The sequence below is a fragment of the Rhinichthys klamathensis genome, unplaced genomic scaffold (assembly GCF_029890125.1).
Source record: "Rhinichthys klamathensis goyatoka isolate OS25496 unplaced genomic scaffold, OSU_Roscu_1.1 h1tg000157l_1, whole genome shotgun sequence".
NCBI classification, from domain to species: Eukaryota; Metazoa; Chordata; class Actinopteri; order Cypriniformes; family Leuciscidae; genus Rhinichthys; species Rhinichthys klamathensis.
This window is the reverse complement of record NW_026606692.1, coordinates 1,309,492-1,331,626: the sequence shown is the minus strand read 5'-3', so window position 1 is coordinate 1,331,626 and position 22,135 is coordinate 1,309,492. Positions and strand designations below refer to the sequence as shown.

The following is a 22,135-nucleotide window of genomic DNA, read 5'->3' as shown; positions in this document are numbered from 1 at the left end:
TTTCTAAACTTCCCCGTTTTGGGTCTCCGTTTTTGCCGTTTTAGTGTGGACGGGAGGTGCAAACGTAGCAAAAGGTCTCCGTTTTTAAACGAAAACGCAGTAGTGTGGACGGGGCCTAAAAGTCCCCCCCCGTCCCCCCCGGTTGCTACGCCCCTGACTATGTGTCCATTCTGTGAGTGAGATTCCAGCCTCTATGGGCGGGTTGGGAACATGCGGGACAGCCCCTACTACTGGCTGTAGTCTTTAGTCTCTGGCCAAAAAATGTATTTTTACCAGACAAAAAATACATAAATCTCTCGTCTCAGGGGGATATGAGGGTGGAAAGCACGGTAATTCGAAAATACTACAGGTTTTCTACTAATACAAAGCTTAATGCTAAATCCTGAAGTATCCCTTTAAGTCTTTGTAGACATTTGCTGAATTCAGAATAGCATACTGTCATTATAATAGTATTTCTGACATAAAATAGAAAGGGTAATAGTATGCTATTATGAATTCAGCCAATGATTCAATGACTCCTAAAATCTAAAATATGCTCATTTATCGCACACTACTGGTGTAATTGTGTAAAATGAGGAAACGATCAGGTAATGAATCAGTGATCAAATCTTTTTTCAGTGAAACGATTCAAAAGACTCGAGTCACTACCGCTGATATTGCTGATTGCTTCATGAAAAGTGCCTTTTTAAAATGTAGTCACTGTAAATAAAAATGTCTGTTAAATAAATAAATGCAACTGTAAAGGTGAAAAACAGAAAGCATGTTAAAGTTTTGAAAAAAAATTCTGTTTTTGTTTTTGATAATAATCATAAATGTTTCTTGTGCATCAAATCAGCATATTAAAATGATTTCTGAAGGATCATGTGACACTGAAGACTGGAGTTATGATGCTGAAAATTCAGGAATAAATGACATTTTACTATATAATCATAAAGAAAACAGTTATTATAATTGTACTACTATTTCACAATATTACTGTTTTTACAGTATTTCTGATCAAATGAATGCAGCCTTGGTGAGCATCTTAATTCTCAATTGTATCCATTTGTTTATTTTCACGATACAACCAACAATTCTCTTTTCTTTCATCGCATGCATTTCAGATCATCATAACAGTGTTTCTGCATTGGAATAACTCGGCATTAACGTCCCGTCACCCACAGGTTGAATTATTTACCGATCATTGACATGCAGCCTCACCAGCCTGTTTGTGGGTGAATTATTGATACCTGCCCATTTGGAGTTCAAAGCCTTAGCAGTAAAACATGTCCCCCTCTCCCACAGTCCCTCCGCACGCAAATCCAAACAAATCTTCATTTGCGATACGTCTCACGCGCTTCAGTGCACACACTGAAAAGCAATTAAGATGTCAGAGCATGTCAGGCTTGAGGCGGATACAAGATCGTGCTTGATGCTTCATGCTAGTTAGCGGAGAAGCCTGCAGGAGCACCTCGTGAGACATGGGTCAAAGTTCACACGAGGGTCCTTAAGCTTGTGTTGAACGAGTACTTGTGAATGTTTGAATGATCGCTGTGGGTTTAACAAGGTCACCATCCAATCAAATTGATTGAGAGTTAATTTCAGTGCTCGGACTCTTGATGTGTCCGACGGCCTCTTTGTTTGCTTTGTGTGCGGTTTCCATGGAGACAAGCACCAGAGACCAGACCGAAGACTGTTCTTAAAGGAAAGACTTGAGCAAATGTTACATATCTATCTATCTATCTATCTATCTATCTATCTATCTATCTATCTATCTATCTATCTATCTATCTATCTATCTATCTATCTATCTATCTATCTATCTATCTATCTATCTATCTATCTATCTATCTATCTATCTATCTATCTATCATTCAGATAGATAGATCCATCCAATCTTTTCCCCAACTTTATAATAAGCTTTCATTCAAGTTTATATTTACAAGTTTATATTTAATAATTTATATATATATATTACTATATGAATTATATTCACTGATTTTTAGTTCATTTTAATTGTACTTCGAATGTACAAATTCGAATTTATTTATTGATTATTAGTTCATTGATTATTTGATTCATTAATTTATTTTAATGAGGTAAACACACCTTACTAATTCCTTTGTGTCTAGTTATTTATTTTAGTAAGTAACTACCCTATGAAAAGCATTCCAGTCCTGCAATGCCCATCCACAATTTACACATAAATATGTACAGTATAAGTATGAGAGTTCAGGTTTGTGTAATTATTTCAGGTTTGTGATGTGTCAGGTATGACATGCAGTCGGAATTATTACCCAAACTCATGTGAATATAGTATACGCAAACATACAGGCTATTGCATCATATTTGCCTTTATATTTGAATACTTACTGCATATTCAGTTATTATGCACTAAAATGTGTATAAATAAGTTCACTCCTACTGAACTAATTCAATGATGTTTCTTGTTGAAACATAATGCAAATGTTGCAAACAGAATGCCAAATGTGAGAATTTTAAAAGTCTGTGAAATCGAAAGCTCATGTTCACACCACAAACCCAATGCCAGATTCTGATTCTGTGCTCACATTCAATTTCTTCGTGATTTTGACCTTTCAAATGTGACCCATATGAGGGATGTGCAAAACTAGCCAACTAAGGAAGCCCAGTATAATTAGACTGGCTTCGGGTTCACCTGACCCGGAGTGGATGTTTTCCTCAGGAGGCGTTTACATAAGATGTGTTCTTGTGTTCAAAACAGCAATAAGAAGCTCAGTGGAACTGAGGAGAATGCAGGGTCTCTTTTTAACCTCTGCTTCATGTCTGGGTTTATTTCGTGATAATGAGTGGCTGACTGAGTATTACACACTTTAGTGTGTGTGTGTGTGTGTGTGTGTGTGTGTGCATATGCCTCTGTTTTCGAAAAGAAACAAAGCATGCATGCAAGAGAAAAATAAAGCAACAACAAAGAAGGTCTATGAGAGACTATAAGCAATTGAGAAAGAGATTCAGAAGAATAAAAGCGAGCAAGCTGGAGAAAAAGAGCAGGACAGATGTGGCAGGTCACGGCTGTCACAGGTGAGCGGAGTGAGCGATCTTTCTCTGGCTGCTTACCCCTGTTCATTTATTCTGGATCAATTTTATTGAGTTTCATCAAGTGAGCGCCGACCTGCCCGAGACGATGGCTTGGCACAGTCGGCTGGATGACAGATGCTGGGTTCTGATTGGCTGCTGGGCCGTTCCACGGACGTCCAAGCTGACAGAACATTGGCTTGGGTTCGGGAAGTCTTGCAACTGAAGCAGAGATAACCAGATCTGTACGGACCGCAACCGGTTTCCACAGCTCAAGTGAGGACGGATACAGACACACACATGATTAAACTGAGCTCAGTATGGTATCTCAGTATGGTCTTTACTCTTTATCATTAATGGTATTCTTTAAAGTAGCCTACTATGGCTATAGGCCATATATTAATATGAAAATTGCATATTGATATACACTCACCGGCCACTTTATTAGGTACCCCATGCTAGTAACGGGTTGGACCCCCTTTTGCCTTCAGAACTGCCTCAATTCTTCGTGGCATAGATTCAACAAGGTGCTGGAAGCATTCCTCAGGGAGTTTGGTCCATATTGACATGATGGCATCACACAGTTGCCGCAGATTTGTCGGCTGCACATCCATGATGCGAATCTCCCGTTCCACCACATCCCAAAGATGCTCTATTGGGTTGAGATCTGGTGAGTGTGGAGGCCATTTTAGTACAGTGAACTCATTGTCATGTTCAAGAAACCAATTTGAAATGATTAGAGCTTTGTGACATGGTGGAAGTAGCCATCAGAGGATGGGTACATGGTGGCCATAAAGGGATGGACATGGTCAGAAACAATGCTCAGGTAGGCCGTGGCATTTAAACGATGCCCAATTGGCACTAAGGGGCCTAAAGTGTGCCAGGAAAACATCCCCCACACCATTACACCACCACCACCAGCCTGCACAGTGGTAACAAGGCATGATGGTTCCATGTTCTCATTCTGTTTACGCCAAATTCTGACTCTACCATCTGAATGTCTCAACAGAAATCGAGACTCATCAGACCAGGCAACATTTTTCCAGTCTTCAACTGTTCAATTTTGGTGAGCTCTTGCAAATTGTAGCCTCTTTTTCCTATTTGTAGTGGAGATGAGTGGTACCCGGTGGAGTCTTCTGCTGTTGTAGCCCATCCGCCTCAAGGTTGTGCGTGTTGTGGCTTCACAAATGCTTTGCTGCATACCTCGGTTGTAACGAGTGGTTATTTCAGTCACTGTTGCCCTTCTATCAGTTCGAACCAGTCTGGCCATTCTCCTCTGACCTCTGGCATCAACAAGGCATTTCCGCCCACAGAACTGCCGCTCACTGGATGTTTTTTCTTTTTCGGACCATTCTCTGTAAACCCTAGAGATGGTTGTGCGTGAAAATCCCAGTAGATTAGCAGTTTCTGAAATACTCAGACCAGCCCTTCTGGCACCAACAATCATGCCACGTTCAAAGTCACTCAAATCACCTTTCTTCCCCATACTGATGCTCGGTTTGAACTGCAGGAGATTGTCTTGACCATGTCTACATGCCTAAATGCACTGATTTGCCGCCATGTGATTGGCTGCTTAGAAATTAAGTGTTAACGAGCAGTTGGACAGGTGTACCTAATAAAGTGGCCGGTGAGTGTATACCACCATTGTATTTCGGACATGTAGTATCATGGTATTGTCCATGCAATTCCACTACAATGGTATACAAAAGTGTAGTTTTACCATGGTACCACCAACATCCTTTTTTTTTTTGTTTTTTTTTTTTTGTAAGAGAAACTATATGCATACCTTGTTAAGTTTCTATAAAGTGCACTCAGCCCTCACATAATTATGAAAACACTCATGAATGACCTCGGTGTCTGAATCTCTCACTGTTCGCATTTGGAGTCATGCGGCTGCGTGAATGTTTATGTGCTTATTAGACTGCTGATGGTGATTTGTACACACCGCGGACACATTGACGGTCAATATGACCTTTTCTCTCAGGACTAGCGCCGATGATGAGACTGTGAGCCCAGAAATGTGAAAGAAATGTGTGTTTGTGTCCCGTGAGGTAAATAAGGGGCAGACAGCTGTCTTCAGTCAATCAGAATTACATGACCTTGTGTTCAGGACACAGGGAACACCATCTGGAGTCCCTCGAAACAACAAGATACTTCCATATTATGAAGTATTTGCCTTAAAGATATAGTTCACTGTTATCTAATTACTCTCATGTCAGCATTACATGTATTATTTTTCACGTAAGAGTTAGCAGTTAGTTTAGCAGTTCAACATTTTCAGTGAATAACTCCTTACATTTTCAGTATGTTCCTCACACAGTTACCATGTGACTTCAGAAGACTTGGATTATATGAACTACTGTAATGATGGATCTTTCTTGTTATTTTGATGGCCACAGTCCTAATGCTTGAAAAGAGTGGCCAGGATATGTTTCAGTATGATAAAGGAACGAGATAAGGTGTGAGATAAACTATTCCTTTGGTGTGACTAAGATCTAGCCGGGTATGAAATCAGAATTGTTGGAAATGTTCGCAATGTTCTGAATCTTAAACACGGTTTTCCCAACTAGCCCCGCCCACCGTGAGATCTCATTGGTCTAAAATCCCTCCACTAGTGTCACGTTATGAACCATGCATACTCTTCAAACGCCTCTGTTTTTTTATCGTCCAGTTTATTCCTCCTGCGTCTGTATGAATTTGATAAAACACGTTGATTAACTTGCCATTTAGTCAGAGGTCCAGTACACTTTGTTTGTGAACTTTCACACAGTGAAAAGAACCTTAGGGAAAGCAAACGACAGTCGTTTCATCAAATACCGTTTCAGTCTAAACAAATCAGGCTCAAAATAACAGTGCTGCCGGGTTTAGAGAACATTTAACATTCCGGCTCGCTATTTCCAAATATGACTGCGTCCGTCTTGTTAGCGAAGCCGCTTTAAAGACATCTGCGCATCTGAAAATCTCTCAGCTATTTATTTGTGTACCAGGACGCTTTTATGGTGTTTACCTCCTCTGTTGCCATTTAGATTTAGTGGGGCTATTTTTCACAAATCATAAATGTTTAATGACACATTTACGGGAGCAGGGAAAGCTTATCGACTGCGACATTAATCAGATTTTTTTTTTTTTTTTTATCAGTCGTTGCTCATATCCAGTAAAAGATTTTTTTCCCCTTGCATTTTAGAAAATAAGTTACTGGACTTGCATTTTCTGTGCATTTGAACTTTTTAAATACATTGGTTATGTCTGTAGTTTGAAATATATGACCATAATCTTTTATCAAACACATTTTCCCACCAAATTACATTATTTTAATGGAAAAAAAAACAACGTGTTCACTAATCATCATTATTATCATCATTATTATTATTTTAATGAATGAATTCATAGTTATGTTTTACAAATATACTTAGTTTACAATTTAAATAATATATCACTTTTTATCACATTATAAAAAAAAGTTTTGGGGGTCAAATGGACATTCTTGACAGTTTTCATGAGATTCATCACATCATACTTTAAACATTATTTATGGTTACATTTATTATTTTTATCAATGAACATTTTTTCATTTGTTTTTAAAAGTTTTAATATATAAAGTTCACTCATACAGATCTCGAATCTGCAGCTTGTAACCGATTCGTACAAATCATTTTCAATCCCACATATGCAGAATCTATTCATTTGTTTCTGGATTCCTCGTTGTGTTTCTTCCACAGCCGTTTAACTCGTACATGTCCAGAAAACCTCCCCAAAAAAGTCCTTGATCCCTCAGGTCCCAGAGCGGCCATCAGTTTGATGTGCTGTCAGCCCTGTCACGCCGGTGGCCTGTATTGTATTTTGCGGTGTGTTTTGAGGTCACGCCTGCATGGCATCCCTGGAGGTGCATCTACTCCCTTTACAAATCAGCCTAATCCTGGAGGCGTCCCGTTCGGCTAGTGTTTGCCCCGAGGTGTCGCTAGATAAGCAGCCAGGAGTCCCGGGCTTCGACGTTGTTAATTACTCAAGAGGATACAGCAAGATTTCATCAGATATGCAGAAAAGGAGGGGGCGGCGTTGTGGGCTTTAAAATGGTGTCTCTCCAGCTGTTGTTTGCTGTCAAAGGTGGGGCTGGGACAAGACATATAGCGGCCTCCGAGACCCTGAGTGATTTAGGAGATACGTGACTGTGTTTGACACACCAGAAAGGCCCTGTTTGCTTGCATTAGTGCTTATGTAAAAGGAACGTCCGTCTCATGCTTATCTATGTGTGATGGTCGTACTGGTCTAATGCATCACACCTGCATGAATGCTCATGTAGACGAGATAATGCACAGATTATGACTCTGTGCTATGGTCGCGTTTTATATTATTCTATTACTCTCAGACATGAATGCGGATAGATAAGCACACACATCATAAGGAAATAATGCTCCAGCATTAGCAGAACAACCAAAGCATTTCTCAGTGGGGAGGTTGTGAATCATCGAGAACTATAGTTTATATTGGCACTAATTGATTTTCATGACATTTGATTTGCCAGTGGTTCTACTAGAATGTCTGCATCTTTCTAGACAAAACGCTGTGATAATGCAGTACTGTAAAAAGTGGTAACTGCAATTGTTAGTTAAAGAGCTATTTCTACCTGATCTTAACCTTAAATTTCGTTTTGTTGGTGTAATATATTTCAGTAATCAGTAATGTTAAATAAAAAAAAATGTATTTGAATAAAATCACTTAATTTAGATGTTATCACATGAAGCACCACTTTTAGATTACCATCCAATACTTCACAATTGTTATGAAAATGAGTCAGGTTTTGGCCTTGCTTGGCAGTATGTAGATCACAACGACGCCATTCTTTCTTGCAGCATGATAGACCGCAGGAATGATTTCATCAGCCGCGGGTTCAAGAAACTCCTTTCTCCAGTAATCATAGTCTTAATGAGTGAGTCATTGAATCATTCATTCAAACAGTTTATTCAAAATGGCTGATTCATTCAGGGACAATGAGTGAGTCACTCGGTCATTCATTAGGTTGATTTGTTTAAAAACACGGATTCATAATTCAGTATCGAAACATCACGTGCTGCTCGGAGACATGCTATGGCTCTACTGTGGATCTGTTTGGAAGTTGGAGATATTTTCGTTGGCGAAATAGAGTAAAAACAGGCAATATTCTGAGTCTTAACTGTAGGTCACCTTATATTAACTTCACGTTTATTAAACTGTTGTCATATCACATTTGCAATAGTACTGATATTGGGGAAAACAGCACTCTTCCTCGTGTGTGGTATTGCTTAACTACATCCTGTTATAAATATTAAAAACAAGAACTCAAACAGGGACATTTTTTGCCACATATCTCCATTTTGGTGGCATTTTTGCCCCAAGTCCGCGTTAATTTACGACCCTGGAAATTTCCGGCCCTTCTGTTGCAAGGCCCATTTCAAGTGAAACATATAGCAAAGGCCACTAAAGGCCTTGGTGGGTATAAGAGACTTCCTTCAAAAACATAAAAAGAAAACTTTCCAACCCCAAAACTTTAAACGGTATGGCATATTGCAAATATTTCATTATATTATAGTATATATTACTCTGCATGCTTTAAATGCATGTTAGCAGTCAAACTATCAGTACAATGTGATAAATAAATACTGTAAATGAAAACATAGTCATTCATAAATCTACAGTATTCTTAAGTAAAATTCCCAAGGTTCTGAAAAGCCTGAAATATCAGGGAATTACGAAGATGTGATTTCCAGGCCTGGAAATGTAATGGATAGTATTTTTATTTATTTATTTTATCGTAAAAGTTAATGACAAGTCATGGAAACTTCTACAGTAAATATATCTTTTTTTGTAGTTATTCTAATGTATTTTTCCCCCAGATATACTCTGCTAAATTATTTGGTAACACTTCACTTGAAGGGGTGTGCATAAGACTGACATGACACCTTCATAATCATGACATGACACATGTTATGAATATGAAGGACGTTGTATGCATGTTTATGACAACTGTCATTAAGTGTCATTCGCTCAGTTATGACATTTTTAATGCAAATATGACATTGTTTGAGATGTCTTTGTTATGACAACTTGACATAAGCAAATACATCATAACCTGTCAGTGTCTTTGTCATGACAACTTGACATTACTAAGACAACACAACCTGTCATAAACATGACCTAGCAGATTAATTATCAAACTTAAGAAACCACTTAGCTTTATTGGTTAACATTACATTAAACTGTCAGGTGGTTGGTTTTGACATTGTCTGTCATGAGGCCATTATAACTGTTTAATGACAAATTCAATTTGTACCACTGTAGTTGAGGTCACGAAAAATATTCATGACACCGTTATAATGACCTCATGACAGCCAATGTCAAAACCAACCACATGACAGTTTAACTTAATTTAATGTCAAGTTGTCATGACAAAGACACTGACGGGTTATGATGTTATGGTTTATGTCAAGATGTCATAACAAAGACATCTTAAACAATGTCATATTTGCATTCAAAATGTCATTATTGAGCGAAAGGCACTTAATGACAGTTGTCATAAACATGCATAAAACCTCCTTCATATTCATGACATATGTCATGTCATGGTTATGAAGGTGTCATGTCAGTCTTATGCACACCCCTTCAAGTAAAGTGTTACCAATTATTTTTTTAAATCCTTATCCTAATCATGACAATTCACTGGTGAGAAAATAACCATGGTAAATAGTTGCATTGGAGTAAATGTAAAAGAAGTAAAATCACATAAGAATGGCATCTCATATGATTTGCACAGAAATGTGTGGTTGTAAATCACAAATGAGGCTGAATGAATTCTGCATTAAAACAATACAAAAGTACAGGGTTTCTTGCAAGCAAACATTTAGTTGCTGATTGCAGGCTGCAACCATTATTGCGATGTGTGTTGCACGTAGATCAATTCTTCAAACCCTTCTTGTAAAAGGAAATACCTTGGCAATAAGATAAAACAATCCACGTTTCATCCACTCATTCAGCCCCCTTCAGGGAATCTCATGCAACTGTGGTGGGAGTTTTAATTGGCCAGTTGCATTGCAGCAAAATCTCCCAGTGCACCTCGTACCGGAATCTTCATATGTGCGCAGGGCAAGGTGCACGGCGTCTTCGGAGAGCTCTTTGGCTTAGCTAATGGGGTTATTGATCATTTTGACACAGCCGACATTTCTATGAGCCCCATGAAAGGCCTGCTCAAAGTGTAGCGCATCACAACCGGAATGCATTTAGATTACTTCATTGCGGCTCTGAGCGGCCAGTGCCTGCAGAAGATAGCATTCTCAAACGTCCCATCATTGCTGGCCTTTAAAGGACACTTTTTAAAAATATTTGTCACAAAACTCTTTATGCTGCTTCTCTTTTTCCCCAGCCCTGGTGCCAGGTTGCCCGTGAGCTCTGGCTTCAGTGCAGAGAAATCCCATTGGCCGACCTGATGAGGTGCCGGCGAGGAAATTCAAGCTCTTCTGAGAAGTAATGAAGCAATCTGAATGTCATCTCTATATTGGCTTTAGAGGTTATGGAGAACTGTCCCACAGAAAGCCCATGGCCACTGGCAAGAGTGCTGATTTATTGTGCCTTATATTGAATTAGCTAAAAACATATTTAAAGCTGTTGCCTTATATTGGTTACACTTTCGTACAACACTAAAATACTTAAATAAAGAATTACCACTGTGACACACCTCACACACGGTTGCTTGCGATGGTGGATCTTGACTGTCATTATCGGATTCGGGCTCTGGTTTTTTGAACATTAAATCATGTAAATGACCATAGGAGCCCTTTAATTGTTGGTTATTTGGTTGGTTGGATGGTTTATACATTCATTCATTCGTTTATTCAAATGGCTTGATAGTTGGTTGTTTGCTTTTGTTTGAATCATATGTATATATTGTTATTTGAAATCTAATTCAGCTCAGATTTGAAAGATTTCTTTAGACATTCAGGTTGTGATTCGCACATTGTTTGCAATGTCAAATTCAAGCAAGCCTTTTGAAATCGAGTTTATGGAGATGTGTTTCAGTTTGATCACCACATCATAAAGCTATAATGCACATAAGAAGGCAACACATGTCCAGCTTTCTGTCATCTTCCTCCGTTCTGTCAGCATGTTGTAGAGGAAAAGTCTCTTGGCAGTGTGTTCATCGTTACTACACACGTCCTGAACACACAATCTGATTTAATCTCTTAGTGTGAACAGTCAGTCCTAAAGACTGGATTTGGAAATCATCCAAATCATCTATTGAGTTACGATTTGATGTAATGTTGTGCCGAAACTGAATGTTTCTCTCTCAGTGGCAAGTTAATAAAATATGTCGTCACATATCAGTCAACCGTGCTTCTGGATGGATATGAGTGGTTCTGCACTCTATTCTAATAGCATTATATACTTTGTAATACATTTCATCATTTATCACTTGTAATGCAGCACTTCTAAAGCCTAAACGTGTCAGTGTAAAACCCCTAAAGTGAAAATACCCAGCATGCATTCAATTTGCATATTAACTGCTCAAATACATTTCATCACATACGTATAAGTGATAATTAACAGCCAGCCAGTCAGAAACACAAAATAAACCCTGACATGGTGATCAAGACCATGATGTGAAATGAGGAATTAACAAATAAATAAATGGACATAAAATATTAATTTAAGAAAAGAAAAAACACAATAAAGGTTCAGTAACCTAAAAGTCCAGATCAACCTGTTGATGTTTATTTATCGATACGAATTGTCTAAATGTACATTCATCTGACAAAATTTAGCTACTTAACTAAAAAATAAATGCATTGGTCATGAAATATGATGATTTGTTATAAATGTTGCAATTAACCAATCAGAATCAAGTATTGCAGAGCGCTGTGCCATAAGTTATACTAATATACTGTATATAAAGTATCCATAAATGCAACAACAAATGGTATTGGGTCTTATAAGAGGAGATGATGATGACCAGGCTCTGTTGACTATAGTCATAGTATAGTCATATAGTCAGTTGACTATAGCTGACTATATCATATATGATAATTTGTGTCAAAATGAAGAGATAATCTAAACAGCCCCTTCAGCGATGCCTGAAAACACGGTGTTATGAAGAGTTTGTAACCAGTGTTTTATTTCACCTATTAATATCTCCCTCTAAAACGAATATAAATCGGAATCAAATCCTGCAGCTGACCTTTACTTTTGTATGGTGTAGTTCTTGAGATCATTCTGAACTCTCTCGACCTTGCTTCACATGTAGAACAAATCAATGTACCTGCGGCCAGCATCATAATTAAGGCCCTGACGAAGCTCTTTCATTTACTGAAGCAGGGCTAATAGGCTTTTCAGACTGTACGATAAATCAGCCGTCAGCCACGTCAGACCCGAGCTCTCCCAAAGCTGGCCGCCACAATCAACCTCTGTCAAATAAAAGCCGCTTTGTTTCGTGCCTTGGGGAAACGGGCCGAGATTAGGTCTTTGATTGACACGCGTTGGGTCAAAAGGTGCTCTCGTGTTGTTGGACTGCAAAAACAATTATATATATCACACCCGATCTGTGCTCTTATTAAAAGCAAACTCCATGTTGAGATATTCATGCTGATATATAGCCACCAAAGACAATTCAAAAGGTTTTTCATAATGCTCCTCAATAATTTATTGCACTAAAATAAGACAAACATTTATGCAATCTCCCGTCACTGGTTTGGCGAACGTTTCTTAGTGCAGCTGTGTTTAGTTTCGGTCTGTTCTCATGAAGAATAAAGACTAATAAATAAAGGGATTTTTGTGTTATTATAAATTATAAATCAATTTTGAATGCCAAATAAACATTTGGTAAAGAATGCCCCGTTTGGTTGAAGATGAAACTGATTATCCTGTTATAAGATGGTTTGCAGAATGTGTGGAGATGCGTCTGGTCGAATGGCCTTTGTTTAATGCTCAACAGTTGCTCTTTCGGGGCTCGGGAAACTTTATGAAGATCTCAGTCATGCTTATTTGAGTCTTTATGAGAAATAAAAATAGTAAGCTCAGATGATTTAGTTTTGAATTAATTTGATGAGTTAATCAGATTGAGATATCTGACTTTGGACTTTAGACATTGTTGAGATGAGAAGATTCAGAAATTGTTCAGCTTTTTAAACATTTCAAACTTTTAACAAAGGCATTAATGCACATTTTGTTAGCGAAAGCTAATCATTGTAATATTAGCAGGAAGTGAAAAGACAAACAATTGCAATCACTGCAATCTATCTCTGGCATTCGAGGGCCGATTCGCCGCTGTGCCCTTCATGACTGACATCAATGGTGGCCTGTCATTGTGTTCAGCCCATTATTACAGACACGAAGAGCATCCAGTGCACAACCCACTAATAGTAGCTTTAGTGACAGTTATGTCAAACAAAGGCCTTCAAAGTGTACGTTAGGCCACATGGTCAAGGCCAAGGCGATCGAAATTTGTAGACCTTAACATGTTTACAAGCCCAGTAATACTTTAAGGCCTCTAAGTTACTGTTGTTATATTTAAGTAAAATGTCACTATATTGATTTACTTTTTAGCTGATTTAATAATAGGTTTGAGATGATATTGTTAAGTTGTCAAAATAGTTTATTATTTTGAATGTACATATGTCAAATACTTCAACTAATTGGCTTATAAAAACATATTGGTTACACTTTATTTTACAGTACGTGTACTTACAATTCACTTACCCAAGAATGTACTGTAATATAGGGTAACTATGGGTTACTTTAATACTTTAATACCCAGTAATACTTTAAGGCCTCTAAGTTATTGTTGTTATATTTAAGTAAAATGTCACTATATTGATTTACTTTTTAGCTGATTTATTAATAGGTTTGAGATGATATTGTTAAGTTGTCAAAAAAGTTTATTATTTTGAATGTACATATGTCAAATACTTCAACTAATTGGCTTATAAAAACATATTGGTTACACTTTATTTTACAGTACGTGTACTTACAATTCACTTACCCAAGAATGTGCTGTAATATAGGGTAACTATGGGTTAAAGGATTAGTTCACTTTAAAAAAAAACTTTTGCTGATAATTTACTAACCCCCATGCCATCCAAGATGTCCATGTCTTTCTTTCTTCAGTCGAAAAGAAATGAAGGTTTTTAATGAAAACATTCCAGGATTTTTCTCCATATAATGGACTTCAATGGGTACCAAACGGTCCAAGGTCCAAATGACAGTTTCAGTGCAGCTTCAAAGGGCTTTAAACAAAATGACTCGAAAAAAGATTCGTTCATTTTGATGAACGAGTTCGAACAGGAGAGTCACGAACGTGCATCACAGAACAGAGCAAGGCGAGCATTTGTGCCTATAAAACTTTAACTTTTTTATTTATTTTTGAAATGACAGATCGTTTCGCTAGATAAGACCCTTATTCATCGTCTGGTATCGTTTAAAGCCCTTTGAAGCTGCACTGAAACTGTCATTTGGACCTTGGACCGTTTGGTACCCAATGAAGTCCATTATATGGAGAAAAATCCTAGAATGTTTTCATCAAAAACCTTCATTTCTTTTCGACTGAAGAAAGAAAGACATGGACATCTTGGATGGCATGGGGGTGAGTAAATTATCAGCAAACGTTTTTTTTTAAAGTGAACTACTCCTTTAAGTTTAGGTTTAGAGGTAGGTTCAGGGTTAGTACCTAGTTATAACTCAGTTGCTATAATATGCGGAACATGACTGTGAAATAAAGTGCTACCATTTGCTATAATTAACATCTTTAAGCCTGTGGTGGCAAACAAAATTTCTATCACTGAATAAGAGACAGACATTTCCAATTGTCTTTGATGAGGTTTATGTTCTTGCAAGAAAAGGCCAGCAGTCGTACAGTCACACAGAGTGATTATAGAGTGTGACAGTGAAGGGAGGGCATCATTCCTCTTTTATAGTCTTAACTCCCAGATTGTTATCTTTCTAGGCCAATGATGGTGTTTTCAACCATACGTGGAACATTCTTAGACTTGTTCATCATATTGTATTCTTGAGTGGAGGCCCTCCTGTCACGGACCAACACTCTTTACAATTCCAATACAATTCCATATTAGAATAAGGATTGGGTTTGCTCTTTTACTGTCATATGATGCTCACACACATCTTAAAGATAACATTTCTTCCACAAGCCTTTTGCAGAGTTTTTGTAAATCTACATAAATAAATGTAATTCACCCTAACCAGCTCCTACAAAAAGTACCATGGTTCGTCCATGTCTTTGGACATGTAACATAACAATACTATGTTTTCGGGACATGTATTATGGTACTAATTATAGTACTACCAATAACTAATGATTAATGCTACGGAAGTGAATCAATTAAAACTAACTTTAGCTGGAAAATAACTTTATTCTAGAGCTGTTATAAAGCCAAAACAATCTCTGTTACTTTAATTTCCTATTATCACTGTAAAGCAGCGTTGGAACAATCTACGTTGTTAAAAGCGCTTTATAAATGAAAATGACTTGACTTGACTTTGTTTTTACATGTACCTTAGAGTTCCATGTAAATACATTCATTTTTGTATTCCAAAGTATCATAGTACTACCAGCGTCCCATGACTGTAGCATGGCATAAGCACAGTGTTTTGTTGTAAGAGGCCGTAGGGTTCTGCAGTGCTTACATTAGCGCACTGCTCAATACGACACAATAGGCTGTACAAGAATCCTGAATTATAGAACACACGTATAGAGCCCTTCTGAGCGTTTCATGGTGTGCACTTCTGTTTTTGTAAAGATCTGAGTTAGGCGTCAGACCTAAAAAATTAATTTCATCTCTGGCTCATGAGCTAAGAAGAGTTGAATTGGATTTTTGAGTTGTGTAAAGTGCTTGATAAGAAAAGACAGGCATTACTTTTAAGTTTTACTTTTTACTCAACTAGTTCTCCCTCTGCATTCACCGTTTTTCTGCAGTCCTTTAGCTCAAATTAATGACAAAATATAGTCTCCATCTGCTTACATTTGTATAGAAAGCGTTTATAATCAATATCCTGTGTTTGATGTTATGATGGATGAGGGTCACATACACTTATGCATGAATTGATAGATCAGTCAGATTGATTCACTGCTTTTCACAAGCATATCAAACTTTCTTATTTCACTTGTTTTGTTCCTGAGTGAATCAGTGTTTTGAACGAATCGGTTAAGGGAGTGATTCAATGACTCACACATGCTTCGTCCCTATTTGCATACTATCCGCCCTAAGTAGTATTCGAAATTAGAATTAGTGTGTCTCAAATCATAGTATGTTGAAATTAGTGTTTCAAAAATACCCGGATGGTCTACTTTTTTCAGTTAGAATCCGAAGTGCAGATCCGGGCACACTAACGGATAATATTGCCCACGACCCGCCTTTGCACATTGGACGAGGATTCAATTAGAACTACAAACCCAAATAAAAAAAGTTACATTACGAACATGGCGGATGTGCGTGACCGATGATTAAGAAGAGTGGTTTAGATAAAGGGGGTTTGAGTGATTAATAACCAGTAATTTACTTAATGTTATCCACATTATGTTTTATCTGCAACAGCATTGTGAACTTTTATAAAAAATATGTTTGGTAATTTACTTTTAAATGCATCATTATGCAAATTGCAAACACATGAGGAGAGTCTCCGCATGGAAGAACCCACAATTGTGATATCAACGTGCTTCTTCATTTCTCTCTGATATGGTAGGAGATTAAACTAAATTGAATGTGGAGGATTTTAACTGTGACAGGATGATTGACAGGGCAGTTTAAACAGTGATAGGATGCACATAACTAAGTGACAGAGCTTCCGTTAAAGACGCAATTAGCTTGTCCTAAATCTTGCTACTCTTCTGTTACACACTCAAAGGTATGGACTTTTTCTTCACAAAAACAGAACATACTTTTAGGGCATAGTATAAGTAGGCGAATTGGGGCGCAGCATCATTTTTCAAACCCGAATGAATCTGTGTTTTGAATGAATCGTTCATTTAATGATTCAATGATTCACTCATAAAGATTCTCTCAATTGTCACTACCTGATGTAACTATATGTAACCCTCTAATATAGCATATATTAGCATATACTATATAACATATACTGTATTTTTATAGCACACCGGATGTGTACTTCTGGGTGTTCGCCTGCTCTATGGTTCTTTTATGTAATATTTGCAGCAGCTCACATTCCCATTCATTGCATGAAGCAGCTTATTCAGACTATTCCTTTAATTTCTCTCCCATTCATTTTCTGCTGGTTTGGCCAATAAATGTTTTATGGTTCCCTGAACATATGCAAGTATTTAATCAGCTTTTTTTTTCTCGGTAATATAATTAAGGAAGAGTGTAGCAATAAAATTTAAGAAATAACATATAATTCAGAATTGAAAGAAATGAGTAATTGTCTTAAAAATAATGCCACAATGCAATAACATATTAACGGTCATAGACTTTGTTAGTTTAAAATGTGTTTTGTCTTAATATTTTGTGTATCAAAAACCCTCAATGTCTTGTTTTGTCATGTACAGTATGTGATGCTAAAAGGCTCATGGCTAAACTTTCATCTTTTCCTCTTCTTAATGATGCCATTGATATTTCAGAAGCATAAAGGTTGCAATGCCAAAAGCAAAGGTATTTCTTGGAAGATAACCAGACTTCTTAGAAATGTAGTTGGGATTCACATAATCTTCACAGAAGATGACATTCTTTAAGCAATGCTTCTCCAGAGATATAAATTTCACTTTCAGTGCTTGAAATCGTTCTTAATCTTTTTTTTTTCTTCTTTTTTTTAGCAAGTTCTTCAGAAACGTATAAAGTCATCTCAAAGACGAATGGAATGGGAGAGCTTCTTATTAGCATGAACGTCAGTGACAGCAGTGTTTTGGTTACTAATAAACATAAGAATCAGTCTCATTCCTGATATTTATGTAGATGATTGTAGATGATAACTGTGTTTAAATAAACTCAAAGTGACCAGCATGCTTTTCATACCTACTGCATTAGACAGAGTTGCGCTCTGCAGTGAACCGTAATGAATGAGATTTTTTTTTGTGTGACAATTTAGAGACCTACAAGGAATCTTGCAAGCTGGAAGTGCAAATCCTTCTATTGCTAGCAGCTTTTTATTATGGTCCTCCAGCCTGTTCTCATCCCGAGGCGTCATACATGTGACGCTTTGGACATTTCGTCGAAATCTTACGCACATGGCATCGTTTAGCTTCAATATGAGACGCAGATCCCAAGGCGTCATAACCATAACCCGACCCCAGACCTACACTTACCCATAACAGTGCGTGTTATATTGACGCTAAAGGATGCCATGTGACGAAATGTCATATGGCATCACCTATATGACGCCAAAGGATGAGAATGTGTTGGGTCCTCCAGCAGATCAGCTGGGCACACCTCAGATTACATCATTAATATACATGAGCCAAGCTGATAAGTGTTACATTATGCTCACATTTTAGATTATTTCTATTCCCCTGGTTTGAAGCAAAGATAAATTTGAGTGGTTTGCCTGGCAGCTAAATAGATGCATTCAGATTAAGATAATTATTCTACTATGCCTGGTCATTTTCCTTGTTTGTTTTTTTTACGTTTCCGCAACTGCCCGGGAGCTGGATTGTAAAAGTTTCAACCACCGCTTGTAGTCGACTAACCTCAGGCAGTCAATCAAACCGTGGAGGAACATTGAGGATTCCTCGAGGAACAATGCGCCTCACCGTTAGAGGAGAACGTGGTCATTCTATAGATAAGAGATTGAACATTTTTACCTCAGCGAGATAAAGGCCTTCGGTGCTCCAGGCTTTCTGGTTATGGTCGGAAAGAAAATTACAGAAGGGTAACATATATTTGCTACAGGCCTGACTGAAAGTAATTTATGCATTTGCATGCAGATGTTTTTGCGTTATTTCTTTTTCTGCCTGTGTGCCTCGGGAGAAACATTCAAAGCACTTTTTATAGCAAAGGACATATGCAATACAATGGGAAAGGCTGAGGTCGTTGTGAAGAAACTACTTTATTAAAGTGTAATGGAAATAAATAAAGAAATGAAATGAAATGTATATATATAATAAACTGAATTAATATGTTTGCACAATAAAAAAGGCAACAAAAAACATGTTGAAACAAACATTGCTCTCCTGTTTGACTATATTCAATACTATCATATATAAAATCATACTACGTTTTTTATAGTATGAATGAATGCAACTATAAATGTTTCAAACAGTTGTATGCTACATTTATGGGTAACTTTATTTGACAGTGTCCTTGTTACATATGCAGTTACTATAGTAATAACTATACATTGTGCTTAATAACATGGAACTAACCCTAAAACAATCCAAACCAAACCCTAATCCTAACCCTAGTATAAGTACATAGTTAATTAATATTATTCAGTACTGAAATGTATAATTACACTGTAACAATGACACCTTAAAATAAAGTGTAACACATTTTTGTTACATGATCTCAATATGTGCATGTTTAACTCAACGAGTGGCATCCAGATCTTGCATTTTTAATAAAAAGATATTTGGCAGTTAGACTATATAATGTGCCAAGAGAAAATTATGTTATTATCCATTCTGAATGAAGAAGTAAATGTTGGCAGTCAAATAAAATAAAAAGTGCAGAAATTTTTAAATATATCACTACTTGTATCATTTGTCACACTGGAATTATAAAGTTATCCAAAAGATAGGGTGCTGTGCTGATGTTGGCAAAAGGGCCATTTATCCATACAGAACAATCCTGCATACTACAATAATAGCAAGTGTATGTTAGTATGCCATTCTGAATCGTAGTCAACCATTCTCCAAAAGTTTGATTTTGAACTTTAGTTGTCCGTGTGGATTGGAGGCGACCTCTAAGCGTGTGAGTCGCAGTCACTCATCCATCATGGCTCTGCTAATCCATTAGTTCAGCTACTTAATCGGCAGATATTGAGCCACTACAGCTGCTAATTACCACAGACAATTGTAACAGCCCAATGCTCTCTACCTGATAAATACAAAGCACTTTCAATATCTGAGAGGTTGTCTTGCATTTCAATTAGATAATTAAATGTTCCTGTAGCCTGAACAGATATGGCTCAAGTGCACTCAGAGTTTGTAATTGCTGCTAACCCATCCTACCTTGTGCAAAAGTTAGTTTTGAGGGTAACTGAAGGTCATCATGTCCAGGCACAGATCTCAAGAGATGGAGTCACGTTGCTGTCATTATTGTTTTTGCAGAGAGGTTGTTTGAATGATGAATATAACCACAATTGGTTGCTCACATTGTAGGAGACAACAGATTGCTCAATTAGCAAATAGAGAATACATTGTTTCCATTAAAAGCGTTATGCAATCTGGAAATGCCTACCTGTTAGAAAACCCAACTTGATAATTGAAGGTTGAACACACAAAGTGTCTGGACTTTAATCACCCTATTTGGCCGCGAGGGAACGACGTTTTGGACATATTTACTGTTTTATAAACTCACACTATACAGTGCGGTATGTCTGTCCATCTCAACATTGTTTTCATTTGTGTCTCATCTTTCTTGAGGTTCCATTGTCATATTATGGTGTTATTGCTTTCAACAGTAGATCCTGCTTTCGAAGGAGATTTTTATCAATTGATAGTGCACATGTTTATGTTTTGCAGGATTTGAATTCATTTATTTTTAGGGATGCAGAATACTTTTGTTATGGCCAATAACTGCATAAGTGCATGGCCAGTATTACAATTCTATACCATTTTGTCCAAATAAATGTAAAAAAAAAAAAATTGGGTGGGCAACACAGCATTATAATGTACAGTATAAAAATGCATATTCATTTTGAGATTTGCTAAAGTTTACATGGAACAATGTTATTCAAATATGATGAAAAAAAAAACGTTTTTATAGATTATTTTAAAGTTACAGTAACGGTGATCAAAATGTGAAAATAGGGAAAATGAACATGCACAGTTAAATGTCCAGTATTGATTAATAATCAATCAGGGGGTTATATAATGCATTCCTATTTATTTTGGCTTTGTTGCCTAGCAATAAGGCAAGTAGCAAAACATTTTTTTTGGTCTATTTAATTAAATCTGGTTGGTTGTTTTTGGTATTAACAGCCCAATGGTATTGACATTGAAATTGGATTAAAATCAATCAAAATAAATACTGAAATACTAAATTTTTAAGTTTAAACATATCTTGTATGTGTTCCAGCTGTTGCAGGGCAAGTCAATCCCAAAGCTGGGCACCCTGGACCAAATCGAGACAGGAAGTGGAGACGGATACAGTGGAGACTGTGATGACGAGGACGGATGCTGGGGATCGGGGAACGGAGCGGCAGAGAGGAGAAGAATAGTCACTATATGTAAGTAATTATCTCAAATAGATAGAAAGTAAAGTGAAAGTACGAGAGAGACAGAAGGAACCTAAAAAAGAAACACACACAAAAAACACTCTAAACGTCCCTAAGGACGTAACGTGCCATAACTTTATAGTTATACAGGTGAGACTGAACGCTTGTAAGGCTTGTTGGACTTGAGTCCAGTGAAGAAGCACCAAGGGAGATGAACACAGTTAACGGTGAACACAATCTCCTCTTGTTCATTTTAAACCTGCAAATCAAATGCTACTCTTTTTGTTCCTTTTTACATCATAAGTCTGAGATAACAAGTAGAAAATACCACATCTGACATTTGAATGGAAGGCGGAATTAGATCAGACTTCCATTGACGCTTGATATCGGAGTGTAATTAAGTGGCAAAATTAAGGTCAAGCGTAGAGAAACATTTTTCCAGACATTTCCTCTTCCTCCAAATGAATTATGCAATCAAGAATAACGTGGTTGTAAAAAAGTGGAACAAATCAAAGTGGCCATCTGGTAATTACTTCATCTTCCGGAGGGGATTGGATCTCTGACCCGTGGCCCGCTAAATCAACCTCAAGAGCTGCGTGCTTCTCTCTCCAAACCTCCTCTATCTCCCGTACGCTCGTCTGATTAATCGGCGCACACTTTTTCTCTGGATAGGGGCGTTCTGGGTCATCTAAACGTGCCGTTGCATCACAGCGGTATTTCCTTTTCCTCTGTCAATCTGCCG

At 37.4% G+C, this 22,135-nt stretch overlaps 1 protein-coding gene across 1 annotated transcript in view; it reads left to right on the top strand.

The window, feature by feature from the left end:
* The window catches only part of gpc5a (glypican 5a), a 189,841-nt gene that overhangs the window by 98,085 nt on the left and 69,621 nt on the right, over window positions 1-22,135 (top strand). Inside the window, exon 7 of the mRNA XM_056258664.1 lies at window positions 21,255-21,405. Coding sequence (XP_056114639.1) covers window positions 21,255-21,405 — 151 coding nt within the window. The remainder of the gene's footprint in view (window positions 1-21,254; window positions 21,406-22,135) is intronic.